A 23,606-nucleotide genomic window follows, 5' to 3' on the forward strand; every position below is an offset into this window, starting at 1 on the left:
GTAAAAAGAAAAAGCCCTAAAAATGAGAGAAAAAACTGAAAAATTGACATCCCAGGCTGAAAATGCAATACATTGCTGCTTACATCCTTTGCACTATTGGACATGAACACGCTGAAGAAGCTAAAGTCAAAGAAATCCTCAGTGCTGCTGGTGCTGAAATTGACGAAGCTAAAATCAAACAAGTTTTCGATGCCATGAATGGTAAGAATGTTTGGGAAGTTATTGAAGCTGGAAAGAAACAAATGGGATCAATGGCTGTTGCAGCCGCTGCCCCAGCTGCTACTACTGCACAAACTGAAACTAAAGCTGAAGAAAAGAAAGAAGAGAAAAAAGAAGAAGAAGAAGAGGAAGACTTCGGTGGATTTGGTGATCTTTTCTAAACAAAGAGTTTAAGTTGTTAAATTGTTTTTATGTTATCTTTTTTGATGCGATTATCCTTGTTTTTTAAACCATTTCTTTATGAATAAAAAAAAGGATGTTTAATAACAAAAATATTTTTATTCATGAAATTATTACTTATTATCAAAAATTGTTTTTTATCTTCTGAAAGAAAGTCTACTACTTTTATATCATAGAACAAATAAAATATAAATTTACTGTTATTATACCCATCAACCAAATCTTATTTTTATCAAGGAGCCAATTTATGGTTAGACAAACAATAGTTAATGAGTGCATAACACAATACTTGACTATTTCAATTATTTATAATAAACACTATGACTGAATGAAAACAAATATTCTTAACCAAAACGTTGTATGGGTGTAAGTGCTTCAATAACCTCTTTTAATTAAATATGATCTTTTCTAATTGAAGTCAGTTAACTAATCAGCTTAGTTGTTATATTTAACTTTATTATTTAATTGTGTAAATTTTATGTTTCTCTTTTTGTGGAAGTCCGTTTTGAGGTTTTTTATTTGTTTTTCAGTATTTTATTTTTATAATTATATTTATTTAACAAAAAACTATAATAAGTTATTAGAGTTATATTAGTTACATTACATTTTATTTGACAGATATTCATTTATAATTTATTCAAAATGATCAAAGAAAGCTGTTTATCACAAACGTAATTAAAAGAGAATATAAAAAGTATCTAAATGTTGGCATATAAATAGAAGAAATATTAAAATATAATACAAATGTGAATAAATAATAAAATTGGATATACATTTTGTAATTCATATAATTCAAAAGTAAATTTTATAGTAATTATTTAATTGATTATATAAAGCTGTTTAACTAAAGTGTTTTTAATATTTCAATGCCTAATAGAATTACTATAGTTTGTATAAAATATAATAAACTCACTAAAGTTAATTCAAAAAAAAATGAATACAGTCATCAGTTTTTATAAAATATAATTTTGAAATGAAAGATTTATATTATTAGCAATATTAGTGTTTTTGTTAATAAGTAATTCATCAAAATATTAATTTATTCTATAACTTGGATATTATTATTAACATTATTTTCTTTTCAGTGGAATGAAATCCTATCTATTCTAGTAATAATATGGACTTGTTCATAGTTACAAGCACTGTGTTAATTCTTTATCAATTAGTATTGAAAATATATATCATTTTTTCATTAATCATTACTATTTTTACAATAAAATTAATAAAAAATTGCTTTCTAATATTGTATAGAAATTTTAAAAATAAGAATAGAATCTATTCAGTATTTACCAAAGTTTTTATTATGTCTTAAATAATAACTTATTGAATATATTTTAATTATTCTCTTTGCTATTTATCTATTCATTATCAATGAGAAAATTTTCATAATCAATTATAACATTTTATTTAATCTATTTCAAATAATTTTATTAGAGTAAAATGATATTTTTGTTAATTTTATCAAATAAATATTAGTTAAATATTATTAAATTAAAATTTGATTTAATTTTTATGAAAGGTTGAAACTAATGAAAATAATTAACAGTGATTTTTAAAAAGTATTATCTTTTTTGTCTTTGTTATTTTTAGTTATTCTTCACAACTACCCGTTTTTATCTATCCTTTTTTATTCATCAAACAAAACTATCCTAATTTTAGTTACTAATTTTATTTAATCTCAATATATTAATAAAATAAAATTATAGCACGTTAAATATTGAATAAAAATAACTTCTTTTTACTTTAAATGAACCACACCATATTTTTTTTTCAATATATTAAATGAAATTTCAGATATGTTTTTATTAATTACTTCAATAGATTGAATCTAATATTTCATTAACATAAAACAATTCAAATTGTTTCAGTAACCTTCTTCAATAAGAAGGTGTTAATTTTATTTTTATTAACTAACAACATTTTTAATGTTTTAAATCTAAAATTCTGATATTATTATATTTAGAATAGTTCCTCAATAATTAAGTAACATGAATTTATTTTAATAAAATAAGGTATTTATGAATGTTTCATATCTGAATATTAATTTTAGTTTTAAATAATAAAATTAAAAATATGAAAGATATAATGTTTTACATCGGAAATTAAAACAATATTTTAGAATAAAAATTTTCTAATACATCAATAATTAATAAACTCTACAATAGGAATAAAGGATATCAACTAAATAAGATTTTTACTCCTTTAATTTGAAAAGGCTCAATTACGAATTTATATATTAATTATCTTTTTTACCATTTTTTCTTTCAAAACCAGAAATAACTTAAATCTAATAAATCAGTTAATGTCTCTAAATATCAATAAAGACATTCCTAAAGATAGTTTAAATAGTTATGATCCTGATGACATAAACGATTATCTTAATAACTCTCAAAGGAGTGTAGGTCTGATTAGCCATTCACTTGAACAAAAAATCTTAAATGATCCTCTAGGTGATAGTATTATTGAAAATGAACCAACTCCTAAAGGAAATGATGAGTTATTAAATAAGATTAAAGAAGAAACAACAATCAATAAGGATATAAGAAAAAGTAAAACCCAACCATCTGTTACTAGTATAACAGGTGTTGTTGAAAATAAACAAATTAATGAAGAACAAAACAAAAAGTTACAAGAAAGTGTTATTCCTCCAATTCTTCCTGAAACTGAAGAAATCCCTAAAATGAATGCCCTAGAAATAAAAAAAACAGAACAAAAACCAATTGAAATTGTACAAGAAGAAGAGGTGGTTGGTGGTGGTCAACAATCTACTATTAAAGAAAAAGAGTATAGTTCAGTACATGGTATTCACTATTTCATGATTGGTATTGTAAGTATTATTGTCTTTATTATTAATTACACAATTTTACGTGTATTAGTAAGTTTAGATAATAAATACTATCAATAAATTTGATTTATTTTTAGGCTCTTGTTCTTTTATAAAATTATTTTTCTGTTTTTTTTTGTTAAATAAAAAATCTAAAACTTTGATTTTAAGTTTTAAATAAGTAAAAAATAAAAATTATTTGAGAATTCTAATTTATTGTATAAATAAACTATTTTTAATAAATTAAAAAATATAAAATATTGTTATTGATTTATTTTGTTATTTTATTTTCTTATCGGTTTGTTATATTTAATAATATTTTTTTAAATATTTTATTTATGATAATTTCCATTTTATTATTAGTTAGTTGTATATATTTTTTTTAGTTTTGATATGTTTCTTTTATATCACTTGTTATAACTTATAACATCATTTAACAGCTTAAAATTTTTAATAGTATCATGTAGTCAAATTGACATGAGTCATAATAATGAATGAGAGTGATATTAGTATTATGTGGTGAAATAAAATTTACTTTTATTTTGTTTGAGTAATAATAGTGAAGTAGTTACTGTGGGTATTTTATTTTCTTTTATTATGACTATTGTGTTTTTGTGAGAAGTTTTGTTTATTGAAGATTTTTTTGATAGAAAAATAATAAAAAGTGAAGAAAAGAAAAAAAAAGAAAGGGTAAATTTGAGTTCATTTGTTCTTTTTTACTTCTTCAATATGGAAGACACTACAAGTCATCAAGGACAATTTATAGTTACTTGTCAACATAAATTACCAAAAGAAGAACGAATTGAAGCAGATGGAACAACAAAAGAAGTTCATGTAGTAATAAAACAAAGTTCATTTATAGTTTCAATCTCGTCAGAGAGTATTACATTAGAAGGGTGTAGTGTTGATTGTTCATTGGTATATGACAATGATGGATTAACTGTTTGTTACTAAAAGATACATAAAAAATAAAAAGGAAATAATAAATATTAATTTATATTAGGAAGTTCATTATATTAATCAAAAACCAATTTCATTTACTGCACAACTGTCATCACCAAATAGAATAACATGTGATGTACGTATATTAGTATTATCAAGTCAACATGAAGATATGTTATTTAAAGTAATATTTAAATTAACAAATAAAATGGGGGAAGAAATTGCAACATTACATTCATTTCCTATTAGAGTTATTTCAAAAGCTGATGGTAAAAAGAAAGTACCGTTTGTTTATAGTTTTTAATAAAATTATAAAATATTTCTTTATGTTGTACAATAGAATGTTTAATATTTGATTATATTCATTTAATATTAATTTATTCTTATAGACATACGTATTTATACTAATCTTTTAGAAGTTCTAAACCTCCTAAACTTCCTTCTTCTATTAAACCAGAACAAAAAAATAAAGTTCTTACTCAACCTCATCTTCCTGTGTCAACTCCTGTTGTTCAACCTCTTCCTTCTCCTTCTCAACAAAATTTAGAAATACAACCTGCTGCTTTACAAAATGCTAATGAACAAACTGAAGAATCTGTATTACAAATATTACAATACCAACAATCAATTTTACGTGATTTGACACAACAAACTAATGCCAATCCTTTAAGTGCCCCTTTGGTAGGTATGATTAATTCTTACCAACAACTTCCTCAAAACCAAAGAATTCCACAGTTATTAAGAATTATATCAAGTCTTAATCCTCAAGAAAATGCTTTAATTAGTGAATTAGTATCTTTAATTGTTGGTATCAATACATCTGTTCAAACAAATCCTCAACAACAAATAGTACAACCTTTCCAAACTTTCGCTCAACCTGCATCTGCTTATCAAAATAATGTTCAACAAGAATTTAATACTTCAAGTAACAATATCACTAATCACTTTCAACAATTACCTGCCCCTCCTATCACAGTTCCTATACCTACTTCTACTTCAAATCAAACAAACCAACAAAGTGTTTCTAGAAATTCTCAACCCCCATTATCAGATAATGCCACTTCTCAACCTCATTTCCAAACTTCTTCTCCACATTCGTTTTCACCACAACATTATTCGTTTAATGGAAATAATGACACTTCATTTTATCCAGATTCTAGTAATAATTGATTGTTCAGATTTTCAAATTAAGTTGAAAACCGACATCTATTTAAATTACATTGGTGGGTGTTATTTATTGATATTAATTTAATAGAGTAATTGTTATTTTATTGTGTACTATCTTGAAGATATTAAATTTTGTCTATTAATTCTACTTTACTTTGTTATATGTTTCTTTATTTTTATAACAAAAAAACTTACTTCTTGATGATTATTAATATTAAATTTGTCTATTTTAGTTAATATAGATATACTAATTTAATACGTATATTTTCCTTATATTTACTTTATTCACACAAATATTTTAGTTGTTATAGTTCATTATATTGTTGTAATTCCTTTATTATACTTAATTATTGTTGTATACCATTTATATTAATTATTTTATTATTAAAGATTCTATGTTCTATCTTCTGTTTAATTTTATTAGTTACTGAAAAATTAACTGAGTCAAAAAAACTATAAAAATGAAAAAAATAACTTCAAACCATGATCGGAATACTGGTTTAAAGATATTTAAAATGCATTTTTCATTACTTTAATTAATTATATCTTTTATTACAACTATTCTTTTGAATTTAAAGTTTTCTATTTTTAATAATTCATTTTATCTTATACTAAATGAATTATTAATTTAGAATATACTTTCTCCTTAAGTTCAAAAAGTCCATCATTACCTTGCAACAACCTATGTTCATTTCTTTTTTTTTGAGTAGGCATACTCACTTTTTATAAAAGAATCAATGAAATGATTGTTGACTAAAATAACAAATATAACTTAGAACTTCTTTATTTGTTGATTATATTTTATATCTTGTTCTACTCAATTATCAGGGAATTAAATTCTTTCTTTTAGTCATTGATTTCTTTAAGTTTAATAAGGAATAAAAATTAAAACAAGAAAGTATATAATTTATTTTGTTACTAATATTATATAATACTAATGTAACACATTTTTTGTTATTTTTCAAAATCAAATAACTTATAATAAAGATCAATGAGGTTTAAGTATTTTAATATGAGATAAAGAAAAAATTTCTTTCAATATAAGATTTAATTAAATGAATTTTATTATTTTAAAAGATAAAATTTCATTGTTATTATAAATATCTAAAATAAAAGTTTAACAAATTTTGAAAATTATTTGGGAATAGGATAAAAATACTTGAAAATAACATTCAAATTAAAGTAATTTTTTTAGAAGCATTGATCTCTTACTTGATTAATAATGTCTAAAGCCTTTTTGAGTGCTTCAAGATTTTGTTTGACAACTTTTCTTTCATTAACAATGGCAGGATTTTCTGCAAGAAGGTCTTGTAATAAAGTTTCATTATATAACTTTTTAATTAATTCTCTTTGTAAACTGTCTCTTGTTTTAAATACTAAGAAGTGAATGACAGCTTTTGGAATAAGATCTTTAATACTTTTTCTAACAATAAGAAGGTAGTCTTTACATAAATTTCTAATCAAACCAATTTCTCTCATTTCTCTTTGGTTAGTATGATCTACTCTAATACAGCTTGTTACCTTTTCTTTTTGAGCATATTGTTGTTGTGGTTTAGGTTGATTTTTGTTAATTTGTCCAGCAAAGTGACTTGATTTAACTGGCTTTTTAAGATCATTTTGTTGTTGTGCATTCCGTGTGTTGTTTGGATCAATGGTGACAATGGTATCAATTCCATCTTCTGGAGTTTTCATAGCCTCGTCTGCTTCTTTTAATACTTTAGTTGTATCAAAATCTGGATGACTTGTATTAATATAATCTGCTTCAATATCAATAAGGTCTTGTACCATTCTATGTGTTTGAGTCATATAATCATTCATTACTTCAGTTGATGCTTGAATAAGTGCCTCTCTAAATCTATCATATTTTTCAATATTTTCTTTAGCAGTTTTACCTACAATAGCTTTCATTTCTCCATAAACATTATCCACACAATTATGACAAGTACCCTCAAAATTTCTAACTTGTTTGGAAATTAGATTTTCAAAAGCACTTTGTGGTACATAAAGACATGGCCTAGTTCCACTAGCATTTTTAATGGCTGTTAAAATATCAACATCTTTAATTCCAGAAAGGATATCTTGTTTATCAATAGTTGGTCTAAAGTTATTTTCAAACACACTAAAAATTTTTGCACCTCCAGAAATTTCGTGAGTATGGATGTCAGTACTAGTTCCATTTAATGCAGCAGCAAAAGCACTAGAGAATTTCATTATTTGTTGAAGTGATAATGAAAGAAGATTATCATCATCTGGTTTAATCTCCTCATATCTTGATCTTGCCTTTTCATAACTTTGAGTAATTTGTTGTTTTAATCCAGGTAGACATTTTTGAATATGTTGAAGAAGAAGAACATTAAGTCTATTTACCATATATTCTGTACCCATTCGTTCAGCAATAGAACAATATACTGGATGATTTTCAAAAAATTCTTTTTCATGTCTTAATGAAGTTTTAACATCTACTCTATTATTAATGTCTTGTTGTGATCTATTAACTACTCCTATATATCCGAGTTTTAATGGATAAACTCTTCCCATTAAAACATCCATTGAATTAGTTCCTTTATCTTCTAAGTCAAGTTTAGTTAAGACACCAATAGTTCTTTCTCCTTCTGGATCAACATCTTTTGCAACTTGAAGTGCATCAGAATTTGCAATATCAATATTTCCAGCAGTAACAGCAAGAATTAGAGCATTACTTGGTGATGCATATTCATAAACCATATCTCTTAAATTTTTAACCATTTCTGCTGTTTGTCCATTAATATTAACTTTTACTAAACCTGGAAGATCAACTAATGTTAAATCAACAACAGAAGATGAAAATATTCTTAATCTAATTGGTATACTTGAAACATTTCTACCAGGACAAGTACGTTCAGTTTCTCTTGTAATTTCATTTCTTATTTCTCCAAAATCTGTAAATTTACGATCTCCCGTATGTTCAAATTGTCCATAATCTTGAGCAACATTACTTCTAACACATTGCACAATGAGTGGTCTTCGCGTAACTATACCAGAACCTCGTGGAAGAAAATCTTTTCCAACAACATGTTCTAATACTGAAGATTTTCCAGATGACTGTGACCCAACAACAACAATTTGTGGAAGAGGTAATGTGTTTGGAAGACCTGCAGCTGTAAAGACATCTTGTAAACTATTAATTACTGGAATTAATCTTTGCATTTATATTTTAATGATTTTGAGTTGTAAGTTCTTTTCCTTTAAATGGTAGTTCTTGACGAATTTCCTTCTTTTTTTTTTCTTTTGTTAAGTTTAGAAATGTCATTCTGCTATACACTCTTTTTGTTTTTATTCTTTTCTATTGTTCTATTTATTATTACTTTTTATTTTTAAAATTCATCTATTAGTTTTATTAATTTATTATTTTATCATGAAGTTTTTGTTATGTAATATATAACATTATTTTATGTTATTATTAAAACTTAAATTAAAATAAGAAAAATTAATTCACTTTCTTACTGACAAATCAACCAATTCAAATTAAAAAAACATTGAAACATAATTTGAAATAAAAGTATTTACTTTAAAATAAACAGTTATTCTTTTGATAGGTTCCATTTTTTAAATTATTTTATTTCTATAATAGTAATTAAATTTAATACCTCATTTATATATAATTCATTTTCATATATAAGTTATTGTGCTATAAAAAATCTTTATCAAACTCCTTCTTATTTATTTTTTGTTGGTGTTATAATAATAATAAAATTACTTAACTCTTGACGTTGAAACTTTATCTATCCTTCATCACAAAATATTTCTGAAGATCTGCTTTTAGACAAGTTATTCTCATTAAATTTAATAAAGAAAATTAAAGTTGTCTTCTTACTAATAACTAAGTTATTTAACCAAATTTTTTAAATTTATTAACATGAACATTTTAGTGGAACTATTAGACTCTCTAATAGTTTTAGTTTTATGTGAAGGAAATTCAAAAGAATTCATTTGCACTTTTCAATTAAAATTATGCCTTTATTTAAATTTATGTTATTAATAACTAAAAAAAAAAAGAAAAACTAAAAAAAAGAGATAATGGAACAAACACAAATTGAACCACCATTTCAAAGAGAAATGAGAGGAGTCATTTCTACAGCAATAGATGAAAATATTGATGCACTAGAAGAGACTCTTATTGGTATTAAAGTAACACCTGCTAATGTTATATACAATGTTTGAATTAGTTGTAATAAAATAAAAACACTTATACTCAATAACATAGGCTATTGACTCATACGCAGATTATATATCAAGTATATTAGATAACAAAATCACGGAATTAATGAATCACCATTTAGGAAGTGAAGATACAACGCCAATAACACCACTTATTTCCATTGAACCTATTATAGAAGAATTAAATTATACTATGAACGCAACAAATAAAAAAGATACTCAACCACAACAAAATATTTCTATGACAAAAGTTTGTTTTTTAAAACACATTTAATCTAAACTTTAAATAACATATTAGAAAATCAATGACCTTTTACTAAATGATTTAAAAGAGACAGAACAATTATTTATTGAATTAGAAACTCACTTTCATTAATCCATTCTTCTTTTTATTCTTCTGTTATTGTTTATTCAGCAAATACCTTTGAATATATAATACCATTTTGTGATGACTCAAACTTCTTTTAATCTTTTTTTGATAAAATCAGATTTTCTTTAGATTTTTTAAACTTAAAAAATTGAAGATTATTTGCTTCATTATTTTATCATATGAAGGTCGGTTATAGATTAGTTTTTGTACATCAAATATATTTCTTAATTAAGATATAATATACTACAATAGACAACTTATTGAAAAAACACAAAAATACTCAGACATTCTTTTAATTGAAGAAATGTTCATAATGACACAAAATATTCAATCCACATAGTTTAGCAAAAAAAAAACGATTAATTTACAACCCAAGATGGGAAAAAAACAACCATTTCTAATCTTTATTCATTTATTCAATAAGAGTACAATTGAAACAGTAAGCTATAATTAGATCAAACTAAAATCTTATTTTAAAAAATGTTTGTTATATACAAAAAGCTTTTTTCTATCGATAAAAATAAAAATAATAAATTAATTTCTAGATAGAACTCATCATTATTAATTTTGATCAAGTAACTATGCAAACAGAAGAAACATTAGGTAATAATTATACTCATTCAGAACATAAAATAAAGAATTCTAAAGGAAAAGAAATTAGTTTAGAATGGAAAAAAGAGACTGGATATAAAAGAAAATACCAATTTAGAGAAAAAAGAAATTACCAAGTTGCTCAACAAAGTATTTTTCTTGCATTATTAAATGATTATTTTGAGATTGAATTACTTCCTCCAATAAAACGATCAAATGTTGCTACTCAATTATTAAGAATTAATCGTTTAGTTCATGGAGAAGATTCTATTTTATTTAATCTAGTAGTAGAACATCGATGTAATGATCTCTTCCAAAAAGATATTGAAAATGGAGTTCCAATAAAAACTGCTATGAGACGAATGGAGACATATAAAATTAGTGAAGGACTTCATTTATTGATAGACCTTTTATTTGAATTAGGGTATATATTTGTTTCTAGAGTTACAAAAGGGGCTCAAGGTTCTCAAAGAATTGAAACTGTAAAAGAGATTTGGAGAAATGGAAAAGTAATTTTAGAAAAGAGTGATATTGAAGAATTAGGAACACAAATTAATTCATATTTCTTTAATGAAATTAAAAGTCAAAATAATTGTACCATTTCTAAAGGGTTAAATCTTCTTATGATTGAATGAAAAAATTAACATTGTTTTTATTATCAATTATTTGTTATTCTTATTATTTTATTTATTGTTTTATTAATGAAATTATTTCTGCAATTTCATGTTATTAATTCACAACAAATTATTATTGAAATTTCATAAATAAATTAATTAATCTTTTTATTTTTTATTATTTTTTGATAAAATATAATAAATTTATTAATCTATTATAGTTTATTGATCTGGAATTTATCTAATTCATTATGTTCGTTTTCTTCTCTATTATTGCTTTTGTTATTGCAATACCCAATAAACCTCCTACATGTTCTAGTAGGTCATGGTGTAATTTAAATAGATTTAGACCTGTTTCCCATTATAATGCTGATGTACGTTCATATACTTATACTAATAATATTTTATCATTTAAGTTAAAGCCAACTTGGAGCATAAATAAGAATATTCAATTAAATATTATTTCATTAGGTGATAATCAGTTATATATTAGATATACTTATCCATCTATTGAACATGTTAGATTTAATATTCCAACAAATACTGCTTATAAACCTCTTAAACCACAAGACATTACACTAATATCTTCTAGTGCTTATGTAGCTAATTTTAAAGCAGGAACAACTTTATTTTCAGTTTATAAAAATGCATCAGTTGTAATTGATAATGATTTATGTATTGGATGTACTGGACAATTCCTTTATAGAGAAGATGTTAAAAGTGATTATTATCCAGTTGGAATTGATGTAGAATTTCCAACTAAACGATTATTTGGATCTGGTAAAAATGTACATCAACCACTTCCTTTAACTGATAAGTCTAAAGGAGCTTTTACTGAGCCATATCATTTTTATGCTTCAGGATATACTACATTCCCTGTTAATTCTACTCATCCACAATATGGTAATTTACCTGTCTTTATATCTCATAAAGGAGGTAAATCAACAGCAGTATTATATACTAATCCAACAGACACATTTATTGACCATGAACTTTATAACAACAAGGCTAAATTACTTATTACTTCAGAAGACAGCGATATTTCTTTCTTTATTATTTCAAAACCAAATCCACAAGAGTTATTTAAGAGTTATTATTCATTAACTGGTGTTTCTTTTATGCCACCAAGATTTTCTCTTGGATTCCATAATAGTAAATGGGGCTATAATTCACAAAACATTGCTGAAGGTGTTGATAATGATGCTGATAAATATGGTTTTATGTATGATGCTTTATGGCTTGATATTGAGCATACACAACGTAAACGATACTTCACTTGGGGATCTTCTTTCCCTCATCCTTTAAAATTACAAGAACAATTAAAATCAAAGAATAGATATCTTATCACTATTCAAGATTGTCATATTGCATCAGACAATGGTTACTATGTCCATGATGAAGGTAAAAACGGAAATTATTTCATTAAGAAAGGTATTAATAGTACTGATGATTATGTAGGTGAATGTTGGCCTTTAAAATCTAATTGGGTAGATTTCTTATCAGAAGAAGCTAGAAATTGGTGGGCTGGATTATATTCATTTGATAAATACAAAGATACAACTGAAATAGTTTATGCATGGAATGATATGAATGAACCAACTGAATTTGATATACAAGATTTATTAGTTAAGAAAGAAGCTGTTCATAATGGAGGTATTCTTCACAAAAATGTACACAACCTTTATGGTATGTTACAACAAATGTCTACTCAAAAAGGGTTATTAGAGAGAACAAATAATAAGTATAGACCATTCGTCTTAACAAGGTCATATTATATTGGTTCACAAAAGTATGGTGCTATGTGGACTGGAGACTCTGATGCTACTTGGGAGTATTTATCTAGTCAAGTTAGTCAATTAGTTAATATTAATATGCTTGGATTCCTATGTGGAGGAGACGTTGGAGGATTTGCTCATAATCCATCCACTGAATTATTAATTCGTTGGTATCAAGCTGGTGCATTACAACCATTCTTCAGACAACATTCTAGTCAAACAGCTAGTAGAAGAGAGCCATGGTTATTTGAACAAAATGTTGCTGATAGATTAAAACGTGCAGTTAATTTAAGATATCAAATGTTACCATATTGGTATTCCTTGTGGTATTATCATAGAATTGATTATAATCCAGTAATCAGAGCAATGTATTATTCATTCCCAGAATCAGATAACTTATTTGATAATGAGAATCAATATATGATTGGTGACGCTTTATTAGCATCACCAGTAATTCAAGAAGGAGAAACAAATCATCAAATACAAATTCCTAAAGGTAAATGGTATGATTACTTTAATAACAGTAACGTATACAATGGACCAATGAATTTAGTAATTCCAGTTACTTTAGATTCTATTCCATTATTTGGAAGAGGAGGTTATATCATTACTGAGAGAATGGTTACTGAGGGAAGAAAATCTGGTTCAGAGTCTGAAAAGAATGACTATCTTCGAGTTGTTATTTATGATAGTATGGGACATGCTGAAGGTAAATTCTATACTGATGACGGTATTAGTGTTGACAACTCTGATAATTATGTTGCTGTTACTATGACCATGAACAATTACTCATTTGATTACACTGTTCAAGGAGATTACTTGTACGGTGAATTCATTAACGAATTTGTTTTAGTTACTGAGAAAAAGTTTACCAATGCATTTATCATAAGAGGTAGTGAAGAAACTGAAATTAAATTTACACAAGAAAATGGCAGATTAGTCATTAGTAACTTTAACAATCACTTCAGTTCTCAATGGTCTCATTGGTCTCTTCGTTTCAAATAATTGATTTCTTTTCTTTTTTCTTCATAAGATCTATAAAAGATTAAAAAGTTTAATTTGATGTCAAACTTTTATGAGAAAAGAACTTAAAAAAGGTGATCTTATTAAAATATATTTAAAATAGTAAGTATGGGAGATCAAGATACCTTCAAAGCTCTTAATAAGAAATGTTTTAAAGAACAAGCTATTTGGATGTTAAACGCTTTATGGCCAACACATAAAGATACAGTAGCTGAAGAAATATGGAAATTTACTCACATGTTTTCAGAATTTGAGATTGAGAATCACGAAAATGGATGTGATCTTGATGAATTAAATATGCACCGTGTCTTTGAAAAACTTGGAAATCAAAAGACTGTTCAAGAAATGCGTTCTCAACTTAAACAAGCTGGAGTAGAAAACTTTAAAAGAGTTGGAATGCTTCATTTTCTTACTTATTATTATGGTATGGATTGGCACAAAGTAGCTAATGCCCCACAGGGCGATAATACTGCTGAGTTAGATAAAGCTCAAAAATTACTTGATGAGGTTTCTAAACAATTAGAAGAATGTCAAAAAAAAGCTGAAGAATCTAAGAAGTCTGCTGAAGCCGCTGCTGAAAAAGCTACTGCTTCTAAAAAATCTGCTGAGGCTGCTGCTGCCAGACAAAAAGAAGCACAAGCAGCAGAGGATGATGTTACTAAAGCTTTAAATGAAGTTAAAGCACAAGAACAAGCAAAAGAAGATAAAAGAAAAGCACTTCAAAAAAAGATAGAAACAGCTGGATTAGTTGCTAAGAACGCTGCTATCCAAGAATTAGCTAAACTTGATAGTGAAGATGATTTGCCTTTAAGAAGAGCCAAAACTACTCTTGAAGCTGCTCAAAGAAAAGCTGCTAAAGCTGTTAAAATTGCTACTGAAGCTAAAGAAAAGGCTGACAATGATGCTACTGTTGCTCAAGAATCACAAAAGAAAGCTGATGAAGCTGCTAAAGAAGCTGAACAAGCAGTTGAAAGTACACAAAAGAAAATGGAAGAGGCTGAAGCTTATCTTGCTGAGCAAAAAGCTGCTGCTGGAGGAAGTGGACAAGGAACAATGTGGTGGATTCAAAGAGAACTTGATGAAAAGAAGAAGTACATGCCAATGAGAAAAGGAGGTGTTGCTAAGCATTAACAGTTAATCAATTTTAAATTTTTTTTGACTAGTTTTCATTTATAATTTATTTAATATTTTGTTTGTTGTAACTCATTGAATATTTATTAACACTATAACTTACTCCGAGGTGAGATCTTTTGGCAGGTTTTTTGGCTTTATATTTTCAACGTTTTACATTTACTATTCTTGTATATAATTCTTTCATCTGTTTAACTTAGTGTTGAAAATAAATAGAACTTTATTTATTATCTATATTACAACCCTTAATCAAATCATTAACAAATGTTTATAATTGAACTTTTCATTGTTTAGGTGTTAAGAAAATAAAGAAGGAGGTAATGTCAATATAAAAAAATGACAATGTCTATAAACACTCATAAAAACTTCACAGTTATTAATTTAGTTATTTAGCAATTGTGAAATTATTTAATTTAGATTTTAAATATCACAAATAAAGATAGTAGTAGTTATCAAATTTATTAATGAGTTAATTTATATGAATAATGAAGAATAAAAAATATTTAATAATTGCCAATGGAATTGGTTTCTGTTATTATTGGATCTGAAGAGATTAACCTGTCAATGAGTCTTCTTCAAGTAGTTCCACAGAATATGTTTGATTGTGGTAGAAACCATGTTCAATGACGTCCATCATGTTTTTAATTACAAGGTTTTTAACTTCTTTTATGATGATAATTTCATTTTTTAATTCTTTAATTAATTTAATACTTTCAGCATTTATTATTTAATTTATTGAAATTAATACTGTATTTTTTTGATATCTTTTAATTTCTCTATTTTAATATCATATTCTTCATTTCTTTATACTTGTTTCTTTTCTTCAAATCGGTTCCATTAATATTATGATCTTTAATAATATTCATATCAAATAATAGATCATTTTTATCTTTTTATTTATTACATATATATATATATATGGTATTTTATGATATTATCATTCATTTTTAATATTATTTGTTTATTCAATATCATAGTGATGTCGTTGTATTAGAATATTATTTCATATGTTGATTTCTTATATTGATTATTTCCTGTGTATTTTCTTATTATTTAATATGATAATACAAATATGGTCATGTTTCTCATTTTATGATTTCTTATGACAAATACAAGATAGTAGAATGTGTTCTATTGTTGATATCTTGTATTTACAAAGTGTTGAGTATTTTATTCATTTTTAATATTTTATCTTTTCTGTACATATTGAATATTATCCCATCTTGTATTTTATTTAAATGGAGAAATGAATTTTTCTTTATATTGATGGACTTCCATGCATTGTTTGTAGTAGTTTTATCTATAAATTTTGATTCAATCAATATTCTAAAATATCTAATTATTTAATTTCAATTTATTGATGTATTTGTTTATCATTATTTTATTTATTTTTATTATTATTTATTTTTATTTTCAATCTTTTCTTTTATTATTTATTTTATTTCTATTTCTTTGATTTTATGTTTTATTATTTTTTAATTCTATTCATTATTCATTTCTTTGAATATCATCTATCTAATATATTATTTATTATTTCATTCTTGTACAATAATACATTACTATTCTAATTATTTCATTAACTTATTCATTATTCATGTTTATTATCATTATTTCATTTATATTGATATATAGATTGTATTTAGAATTAACAAAACTAATATATTTTGTATTTATTATTTATTTTATTATTTCAATTTCCATTCTATCTAAGTTACATTCAATTTTATTACTGATGTTGAATATCTGAAGATATTGTTTATTTCATTGTTAGTTATTGTAATATTTATTACTACTTTCTTCACTATTTATTTCTTCAATTTTCATTATTATCTTTTATTTGATGATTTTATAGTTGAATATATCATTAATTTCATCTGATTATCATATATTTAAATATTTATACATTTCATCTATTTCATTTATTGTGATATTTTCATTTTAAGATGATATTTGATTAATATTATTTATTTCTTGTTTTATTTTCTTTCATTTCTTTATTCAACTAATTATTTATTTAATTTATTTGTTGATTATTCTCATTTATTCATTATATAATGTATGACTTATATTATTGAATTTCTGTTTAATGATTGATAAATTATATTCATTTTGATGATGATAGAGATGATATTAAATTATAATGTAAAATTAATCATTTTAATATATCATTTATATTCATTATATTTATATTATATGATTCTATTCATTATATTCATCATATTTTATATATTATTTATGTTGATTCATTCTATATTAAATTATTTTAATATTTATATTACTTATTCATGATTTATTGATTCATATAATTTATTAATATCATAATATGAATTTATATATTTTTTATATTTATCTAATTTCTGTTGATTTAATATATAATTATTCATAATTTATCATCAAGAGATTATAATTTACATCATAATTAATTTTTATTAATTTTAAATGATTCATTAATCATATTAATTCTATTATAAATATTATCTTTTAATATTGAGGTAAATACTTTCATAATTACATTATACAATTGATATGATGTTAATTAATAACATCATTCATATCACTTCATTTGTTGATGAATATTATTCTTTAATTTACCATATTTAATTTGATGATTTCATTGAAATTTAACTATTCATTAAATATATTAAAATATATTCTCTTGATGATGATATTCTCTTCAATTAATATAAATAAATAATATCAATATCTGGTGATTTCTAGTTATTTATTTTCATCATAATTAAAATTAAATCATCCAATATGATGATATTATCATAATTTCTGTATCTTTCATTCTAAACTATGATTTAATTTATTTTCATTTATTTAACTTGAATGATGATAATATTAAGATATTCATCATCAATATCAATAGTATTATTTTTCATATTGATGTTTTTTATTATTGGATTACACTCTACTTTTCCTTCTATGATGGAGTTCAAAGTAAAAGTGATAAATAAAATAAAATAAAAAATAAACTAATTATAGATAAATAACAATAATATTAAATATTATTATTTTATTATTAATTTTATTATATATTATTGTTATTTAAAACAATAAAAATGAAATAACATTTATTAAAATGATAAAATAATAAATAAAATAATGTTTTATAAAAGTATATTTAATTATTTAATCATCTGATTTTAATTTGATATTCATTAAATTAAAATGGATGAGTTAATAAACAAGAACACTCATTTCTTTAAAGAAGAAGTAGAAACAATTCTAAATATTCAACAATCAATTGTTGATATTAATAAACATTATCATTATTATTTAGGAAGTATTAAAAATGAAATATTTGAAATAAAACCAGATGAAACATATTCAGAAGCTATTAAAAGAGGAGAAGGAATATTTGATAGGATTGATGAAACAGAAAGAAGAAGAAAACTAGTAATAGAAAAAAGTCAAGAAACAATAAATAAAATAGAAATAATAAAGAGTCAAATGAACAAAATAATAGAAGAATGTAATTCAGATTCTGAAATACTAAGTAAAACACGGAATGAAATAATCAATAAAATCATTTCAATTGAAGAAATGGTCATGAAAAACAAACTATTCAGAACCCCAGAAGAAAAAGATAAAGTCACACAAGAATTTAACAAAAAGAAAAAAGAATGAGACACATATTATAGTGATTATTTTGAGATGAAGAAGAGAAAGAAGAAAGAGACAAGAACAGATACAGCAACTAGAAGAATTGACTTCAAGAAAAATATCTAATGTACTATTTGATTCAGATAATGATAATTGGAATAGGCATACATCAGTATTTGATCAAAGAATAATAAATAAAGAACATATAATAATTATTATTGAAGGTATAAATGGAAATAAATTTGGAGGATATGTTAATGAGAAAATTGATAAAGTTGATAATTATATAAATGATTCAAAATCATTTTTATTTTCATTAAAATCAAAAAGAAGAATACAAGTAATGATGAAATTTGATATTAATAATCCACAATATGCACTTTGGTTATTTAACCAATCAGATGATCATTGTTTGAATTTGGATATGTGATATTTATGTTTGGAAAGAAAATTATAAAACAAGATCAGGTTGTAATCAATGTTCATATGAATATAAAGGAATTGAAGGTGCACTTTGTGGAAAACAAGATCCAGAATATTTCACACCACAACGAATTATTGTAATTGAAATGAAATGATTTTTATTCATTATTATTTATTTGAAATATAAAAACTAAAAAAGAATATAAAATAAAATTAATAAATGAATATGAACATTTCATCTATCAATGAATGAAATAGTGAATATAAAAATGGACATATTTCATTCTTGTTTTATTTTATTTCAAATAATCATATTCAATGTGTTAATTTAATAAATAATAAAAAGAAATAAGAATAAAAGATAAATAAAAATATAATAAAATATTTATTTTATTCTTTTTTATTTATTTTTTATTTTATTTATATTATTTTATATTTATTTATTTTATTCTTCTTCTTTTATCTTTATATCTATTATATATTTCTTATTTTATTATTTATGTCATATTCTTATATCATTTTATTCTTATTTTATATTTATTCATTATTATTCATTTCATATTAACATTGTTAAATATCAATACAACATATAATAAATAAATGATATAAGATAAACAACAATAAATAATAATAATAATAAAATATAAACAAACAATATAAACAAATATAAAATAATAAAATATCATCTAATATAAAATAAGAATGAATATATCTTATTTTATTATTATATTCTTCTTTATATTCTCTTATTTCATTATTTATTGGTTTATACAATTCATAATTTTTATATTAAAATATACTATAATACTATTACTGAATTTATACCAATTTGATTATTTTAAAAATGTGTTAATTTATTGCATAGAAATATCATCGAATAACCACTTAAATAAGTGAATGATATTATTATAACATCTTATTATTTGATGATACTGTTAATTGTTCTTTATTTATCATTAGAATATTTAATTCTGTTATACTTATCCGTATTTCTTTTAATTTTCTTTTTTATATTTATTCTGTTACTCCTTAACTCAAAATATTCTTTTTTTAATTGAAAGAATAAATCAAATTTATCTTCTTGATTATTCAGTTATTTTTCATACGTAAAGAAAAAAAAAATAAGGTGTTAACTCTCCGTTTCATTCAGAAACACTAAAAATGATAGAGATAAATAACGTATTATTTGATTGAAAAAGAAATAATAAGAATAGATGAATTAAAAGAACAAAACAAAAATATTATAGAAAAATTACTAAATGAAATATCAGTGGTATTATATTGATTTTTATTTTATTTATTTAAAATTATATCCTTCACCATCTTTCGAGTCTTGTTTATTATATATTGTATATCATTATATATTTATATGATTTTATTATTTTATTAATTATTTCATGTTCATAATTACTATGTCTTTTAACATTCTTACTGACTCTTTATTAAATAATCAATTTATTTTTTATTACTACTGGAATTATTTTCATTTTAGTTTAATAATTTGTATTATTTTGAAATGGTGAAATTTATACATTTCAAGTTTGTTAGTAAATGCTAGAATTATCTTCTTATTACATATTATTGTATCACTTATTATTTATATTTGTTTTATCTTCTATATAAATATCTGATATTTTATGAAATGTTCACTTTTATTAACTATTTCTTAGTTCAATACAATGAACACTTCATTATTTTCAATTCTTCATTGGAATTTACTTATTTCATTTTTATTTAATATTAATTTCATTTTATTCTCTCTTGTTTTCTTTTCCATTTCATTTTCATTCATTATATTTATTTTATATTTTAATTTATCACATCTCCAGATATATTCTCTTATTAATTCATGTTTATCAATTTGTATATTTTTATTTATAATATAATTTAATAATATATGTTCATTTGTTGATATTTTATCATTATAAATACTACACCACTTTAATTTATTATTTTATGTAAATAATGCATTCTTAATCAATGCAAATGTACCATTTTGTTGCATTAATTTTAATTAATTATAATCATTTCATTCTATATTAATATTCATCATTATTCTATTTGTTAATTTCATATCATTCATTTCATTTTTAAAATATTTTATTAAATGAATACTTACATTATTTCATTTCAATTTATTAATATGTATTTCACTAACTTTATTATTTAAATATTTTAATACTGTAGATGGTTCATTCTTATTTTATGACAATAAAATATATTTCATTAATTTCATTTTTATTAATTCTCTTCTCACATGTTTTTAAAATCTCTTCAAAATTCATTTCTTATTCATTTTCATCATTTCTCTATTTTATTATTTCCATTCATAATACATTATTGTTCTTATTATTTCTATTTCATATTCATCTCTTAATGACACTAATCAATCTCATAATTTATCTTTATTAATATATAGTCTTTACTTAATGTTTAGAATGGATATTTGCATCTTGCATCTTCTTTATAATATACAGATCAATTTTATCTAATTTATTGATTGGTCAATGGATCATAGATGCAGCACTTCTAAAAATATTGATGACTTCAATATTAATTGTATTGATGTAATTTCTGTTACTTTCATTCAATTTATTGATGATATCTATTTTATCTATCATATCATTTTCTATTTTATTAATACATATTTTACATCATCATTCTTCTCATATTGGAAGACACAATGATATTTGTATGAATTGGAGTCATCTACAATTATTATTTCAATCATGTTATCATTGATTGTAATATTTCATTTTCTAATTATTCAACATTTTTTAATGATTACTTCCATCCATATTCATTTAACTAAACCAATAATATTTTGATGGGATACTTCCATTACTTTCTTCAAATCACGCATGATTTTTAAATCATCCATGTATAAAGTGTGAAATATTTTGATTGAATTAATATCAATATCATTTAATATATCTGATAGTTCAATAAATAATAAAAAAACTATAAATTTAAAATATCTTAAAAAAATAATAAAATATAATGCAAAATCCTTCTCATCATAAACAACAAAAAAGTGATCACTTTTCACTTCAAAAAGTACATGAAAAACACAAAAACCAAATAAAAAAACATGAAAGAGAAACAACGAAAAAACAATTTTATAACTCAGCTGAAATTGAAATGAATGAAAAAGGTACACAAGAATTTCATTGGGAAAAAGAAGTTTCAGGAAAGCAAGTAACAGTCATTAACAATGAATTTACCGATGAAATTACAAAAATATTAGAAATAAATGGGATAAAAGAACTTTATCCAATGCAAAAAATTGTCCAACAATTTATTTTTACTACTGATACTGATATTGCTGTTCGTGCCCCAACAGGAAGTGGAAAAACGTTAGCATATACTTTACCATTATTAAAATTAATTAACCCATTATTCAATCATATCCAGACAGTTGTATTAATTCCAACTCTTCCTTTAGTACTTCAAGTATCAAATGTTATGAAACCTTTATTAAAAACAATAAATTGTAATTTAACATCTTTGGGAGAATCTAGTATTGAAAAAGAAACATCATGTAATAGCCATGTTATTGTAACCACTCCAATTAGATTATTAAATCATTTATCTAAATCAACACTTGATTTAAAATGGTTAAAATATTTAATTTATGATGAAACTGATAAATTGTTAACGATTCCTGCATTATTTCCATTATTAAATATGATAAAAAAACAATACATTTCTCCACAATATATGGTTGATATTAAAACTGGAAAAAGTTTAAATGTATTTTCATCAAGCACAAATCAATTTAGATCATTATTATTTAGTGCTACATTATCATCATCTCCTAAAGCATTTAAACAATTACAAATGAATAAACCATTATTATTAACATTTGATGATTCATTTGTTAGAGACATTAATGAAATAACACAAACAAAATATGTACTACCATCAACAATTGAAAATAGATATACACCGGTTCTTCCTGTAGAAAAAGATCTTGTTGTATTAGAATTACTTAAAACATCAGGAAAAAGTATTATATTTTGTAATAGTAATAATACTGCTTTTGTGTTATTTAGATTAATTCAAGAAATGGCAGAATTTATTGGAAAAAATAAAAAAGAAATTGGATGTATTATTTCATCAATGAAACAAAAAGAAAAATTAAAAGTAATTAAAAAAGTAGAAAATGATTCAATTGATGTATTTGTTACCACTGATTTAATGTCACGTGGTATTGATATTAAAAGACTTAAAACTGTTATTAATTTTGATTGTCCAGTTTCAACACAATTATATGTTCATAGAGCTGGAAGAACTGGAAGAGCTGGAAATGAAGGTATTTGTCATACAATAGTATTAACAAATGAAGTTGGAAATTTAAAGAGTTATTTAAAGAAAATGAATAATGAGCTTCATAAAGTTCCAGTTATAGTTGAAGAATCTTTAACAAAATCATATAATAAAATAACAAAATTATTAGAAGAAAATCCTTCTACTCTTCAACCTGAAAAACAAAAAAAACATATTTAAATTAATTGATTTTTTTTGTTTTTAAAAATAAA

At 23.3% G+C, this 23,606-nt stretch overlaps 9 protein-coding genes across 9 annotated transcripts, besides 44 other annotated features; 8 read left to right on the forward strand and 1 right to left on the reverse strand.

Annotated features, from left to right (window-relative positions):
* Positions 1 to 62: 62 nt before the first annotated feature.
* On the forward strand, positions 63 to 380 carry EDI_315700 (60S acidic ribosomal protein P2, putative; the record flags this gene model as incomplete). Its single annotated transcript, XM_001735265.1, has 1 exon — positions 63 to 380. One exon carries the CDS (start codon positions 63 to 65, stop codon positions 378 to 380), a length of 318 nt encoding a protein of 105 aa, XP_001735317.1.
* Positions 309 to 352: a microsatellite.
* Positions 381 to 929: 549 nt separating the features above from the next.
* Positions 930 to 975: a sequence feature (AT_rich).
* A 147-nt stretch (positions 976 to 1,122) lies between these two features.
* Positions 1,123 to 1,234: a sequence feature (AT_rich).
* Positions 1,235 to 1,349: 115 nt separating this feature from the next.
* Positions 1,350 to 1,392: a sequence feature (AT_rich).
* A 178-nt stretch (positions 1,393 to 1,570) lies between these two features.
* Positions 1,571 to 1,631: a sequence feature (AT_rich).
* Positions 1,632 to 1,707: 76 nt separating this feature from the next.
* Positions 1,708 to 1,742: a sequence feature (AT_rich).
* Positions 1,743 to 1,775: 33 nt separating this feature from the next.
* Positions 1,776 to 1,913: a sequence feature (AT_rich).
* A 149-nt stretch (positions 1,914 to 2,062) lies between these two features.
* Positions 2,063 to 2,104: a sequence feature (AT_rich).
* Positions 2,105 to 2,290: 186 nt separating this feature from the next.
* Positions 2,291 to 2,361: a sequence feature (AT_rich).
* Positions 2,362 to 2,435: 74 nt separating this feature from the next.
* Positions 2,436 to 2,474: a sequence feature (AT_rich).
* Positions 2,475 to 2,701: 227 nt separating this feature from the next.
* Positions 2,702 to 3,304, forward strand: EDI_315710 (uncharacterized protein; the record flags this gene model as incomplete). Its single annotated transcript, XM_001735266.1, has 1 exon — positions 2,702 to 3,304. One exon carries the CDS (start codon positions 2,702 to 2,704, stop codon positions 3,302 to 3,304), a length of 603 nt encoding a protein of 200 aa, XP_001735318.1.
* Positions 3,305 to 3,331: 27 nt separating this feature from the next.
* Positions 3,332 to 3,485: a sequence feature (AT_rich).
* Positions 3,486 to 3,493: 8 nt separating this feature from the next.
* Positions 3,494 to 3,636: a microsatellite.
* Positions 3,637 to 3,871: 235 nt separating this feature from the next.
* Positions 3,872 to 3,913: a microsatellite.
* Positions 3,914 to 3,952: 39 nt separating this feature from the next.
* EDI_315720 (uncharacterized protein) lies at positions 3,953 to 5,335 on the forward strand (the record flags this gene model as incomplete). Its single annotated transcript, XM_001735267.1, has 3 exons — positions 3,953 to 4,165; positions 4,227 to 4,450; positions 4,582 to 5,335. 3 exons carry the CDS (start codon positions 3,953 to 3,955, stop codon positions 5,333 to 5,335), a joined length of 1,191 nt encoding a protein of 396 aa, XP_001735319.1.
* Positions 4,185 to 4,225: a sequence feature (AT_rich).
* Positions 4,341 to 4,375: a sequence feature (AT_rich).
* Positions 4,463 to 4,547: a sequence feature (AT_rich).
* A 359-nt stretch (positions 5,336 to 5,694) lies between the features above and the next one.
* Positions 5,695 to 5,721: a sequence feature (AT_rich).
* A 142-nt stretch (positions 5,722 to 5,863) lies between these two features.
* Positions 5,864 to 5,963: a sequence feature (AT_rich).
* A 246-nt stretch (positions 5,964 to 6,209) lies between these two features.
* Positions 6,210 to 6,266: a sequence feature (AT_rich).
* A 103-nt stretch (positions 6,267 to 6,369) lies between these two features.
* Positions 6,370 to 6,472: a sequence feature (AT_rich).
* A 51-nt stretch (positions 6,473 to 6,523) lies between these two features.
* EDI_315730 (dynamin, putative) lies at positions 6,524 to 8,518 on the reverse strand (the record flags this gene model as incomplete). The annotated part of the gene is made up of 1 exon (XM_001735268.1): positions 6,524 to 8,518. The coding sequence occupies one exon, from the start codon at positions 8,516 to 8,518 to the stop codon at positions 6,524 to 6,526; it is 1,995 nt and encodes a 664-aa protein (XP_001735320.1).
* A 117-nt stretch (positions 8,519 to 8,635) lies between these two features.
* Positions 8,636 to 8,721: a microsatellite.
* Positions 8,636 to 8,774: a microsatellite.
* Positions 8,775 to 8,912: 138 nt separating this feature from the next.
* Positions 8,913 to 8,957: a sequence feature (AT_rich).
* Positions 8,958 to 9,327: 370 nt separating this feature from the next.
* Positions 9,328 to 9,382: a sequence feature (AT_rich).
* Positions 9,383 to 9,388: 6 nt separating this feature from the next.
* EDI_315740 (uncharacterized protein) lies at positions 9,389 to 9,905 on the forward strand (the record flags this gene model as incomplete). The annotated part of the gene is made up of 3 exons (XM_001735269.1): positions 9,389 to 9,526; positions 9,576 to 9,779; positions 9,828 to 9,905. The coding sequence occupies 3 exons, from the start codon at positions 9,389 to 9,391 to the stop codon at positions 9,903 to 9,905; spliced, it is 420 nt and encodes a 139-aa protein (XP_001735321.1).
* A 508-nt stretch (positions 9,906 to 10,413) lies between these two features.
* Positions 10,414 to 10,440: a sequence feature (AT_rich).
* A 40-nt stretch (positions 10,441 to 10,480) lies between these two features.
* On the forward strand, positions 10,481 to 11,125 carry EDI_315750 (uncharacterized protein; the record flags this gene model as incomplete). The annotated part of the gene is made up of 1 exon (XM_001735270.1): positions 10,481 to 11,125. The coding sequence occupies one exon, from the start codon at positions 10,481 to 10,483 to the stop codon at positions 11,123 to 11,125; it is 645 nt and encodes a 214-aa protein (XP_001735322.1).
* A 4-nt stretch (positions 11,126 to 11,129) lies between these two features.
* Positions 11,130 to 11,202: a microsatellite.
* A 29-nt stretch (positions 11,203 to 11,231) lies between these two features.
* Positions 11,232 to 11,324: a sequence feature (AT_rich).
* Positions 11,325 to 11,355: 31 nt separating this feature from the next.
* Positions 11,356 to 13,884, forward strand: EDI_315760 (glucosidase 2 subunit alpha precursor, putative; the record flags this gene model as incomplete). Its single annotated transcript, XM_001735271.1, has 1 exon — positions 11,356 to 13,884. The coding sequence occupies one exon, from the start codon at positions 11,356 to 11,358 to the stop codon at positions 13,882 to 13,884; it is 2,529 nt and encodes an 842-aa protein (XP_001735323.1).
* Positions 13,885 to 13,982: 98 nt separating this feature from the next.
* Positions 13,983 to 14,004: a sequence feature (AT_rich).
* A 6-nt stretch (positions 14,005 to 14,010) lies between these two features.
* EDI_315770 (uncharacterized protein) lies at positions 14,011 to 15,033 on the forward strand (the record flags this gene model as incomplete). The annotated part of the gene is made up of 1 exon (XM_001735272.1): positions 14,011 to 15,033. One exon carries the CDS (start codon positions 14,011 to 14,013, stop codon positions 15,031 to 15,033), a length of 1,023 nt encoding a protein of 340 aa, XP_001735324.1.
* Positions 15,034 to 15,070: 37 nt separating this feature from the next.
* Positions 15,071 to 15,093: a sequence feature (AT_rich).
* Positions 15,094 to 15,527: 434 nt separating this feature from the next.
* Positions 15,528 to 17,860: a repeat region.
* Positions 17,836 to 17,968: a repeat region.
* Positions 17,969 to 17,985: 17 nt separating this feature from the next.
* Positions 17,986 to 18,044: a sequence feature (AT_rich).
* Positions 18,045 to 19,774: a repeat region.
* Positions 19,675 to 19,805: a repeat region.
* A 37-nt stretch (positions 19,806 to 19,842) lies between these two features.
* Positions 19,843 to 19,872: a sequence feature (AT_rich).
* A 467-nt stretch (positions 19,873 to 20,339) lies between these two features.
* Positions 20,340 to 20,378: a sequence feature (AT_rich).
* Positions 20,379 to 20,402: 24 nt separating this feature from the next.
* Positions 20,403 to 20,576: a microsatellite.
* A 208-nt stretch (positions 20,577 to 20,784) lies between these two features.
* Positions 20,785 to 20,883: a microsatellite.
* Positions 20,884 to 20,929: 46 nt separating this feature from the next.
* Positions 20,930 to 20,964: a sequence feature (AT_rich).
* A 93-nt stretch (positions 20,965 to 21,057) lies between these two features.
* Positions 21,058 to 21,155: a microsatellite.
* Positions 21,156 to 21,246: a sequence feature (AT_rich).
* Positions 21,247 to 21,275: 29 nt separating this feature from the next.
* Positions 21,276 to 21,312: a sequence feature (AT_rich).
* Positions 21,313 to 22,009: 697 nt separating this feature from the next.
* Positions 22,010 to 22,067: a sequence feature (AT_rich).
* On the forward strand, positions 22,066 to 23,574 carry EDI_315780 (ATP-dependent RNA helicase DBP6, putative; the record flags this gene model as incomplete). The annotated part of the gene is made up of 1 exon (XM_001735273.1): positions 22,066 to 23,574. One exon carries the CDS (start codon positions 22,066 to 22,068, stop codon positions 23,572 to 23,574), a length of 1,509 nt encoding a protein of 502 aa, XP_001735325.1.
* Positions 23,558 to 23,606: part of a sequence feature (AT_rich) that runs on past the window's edge.

The sequence above is a fragment of the Entamoeba dispar genome, genomic scaffold, assembly GCF_000209125.1.
Source record: "Entamoeba dispar SAW760 scf_1105229459009 genomic scaffold, whole genome shotgun sequence".
NCBI classification, from domain to species: domain Eukaryota; phylum Evosea; order Mastigamoebida; family Endamoebidae; genus Entamoeba; species Entamoeba dispar.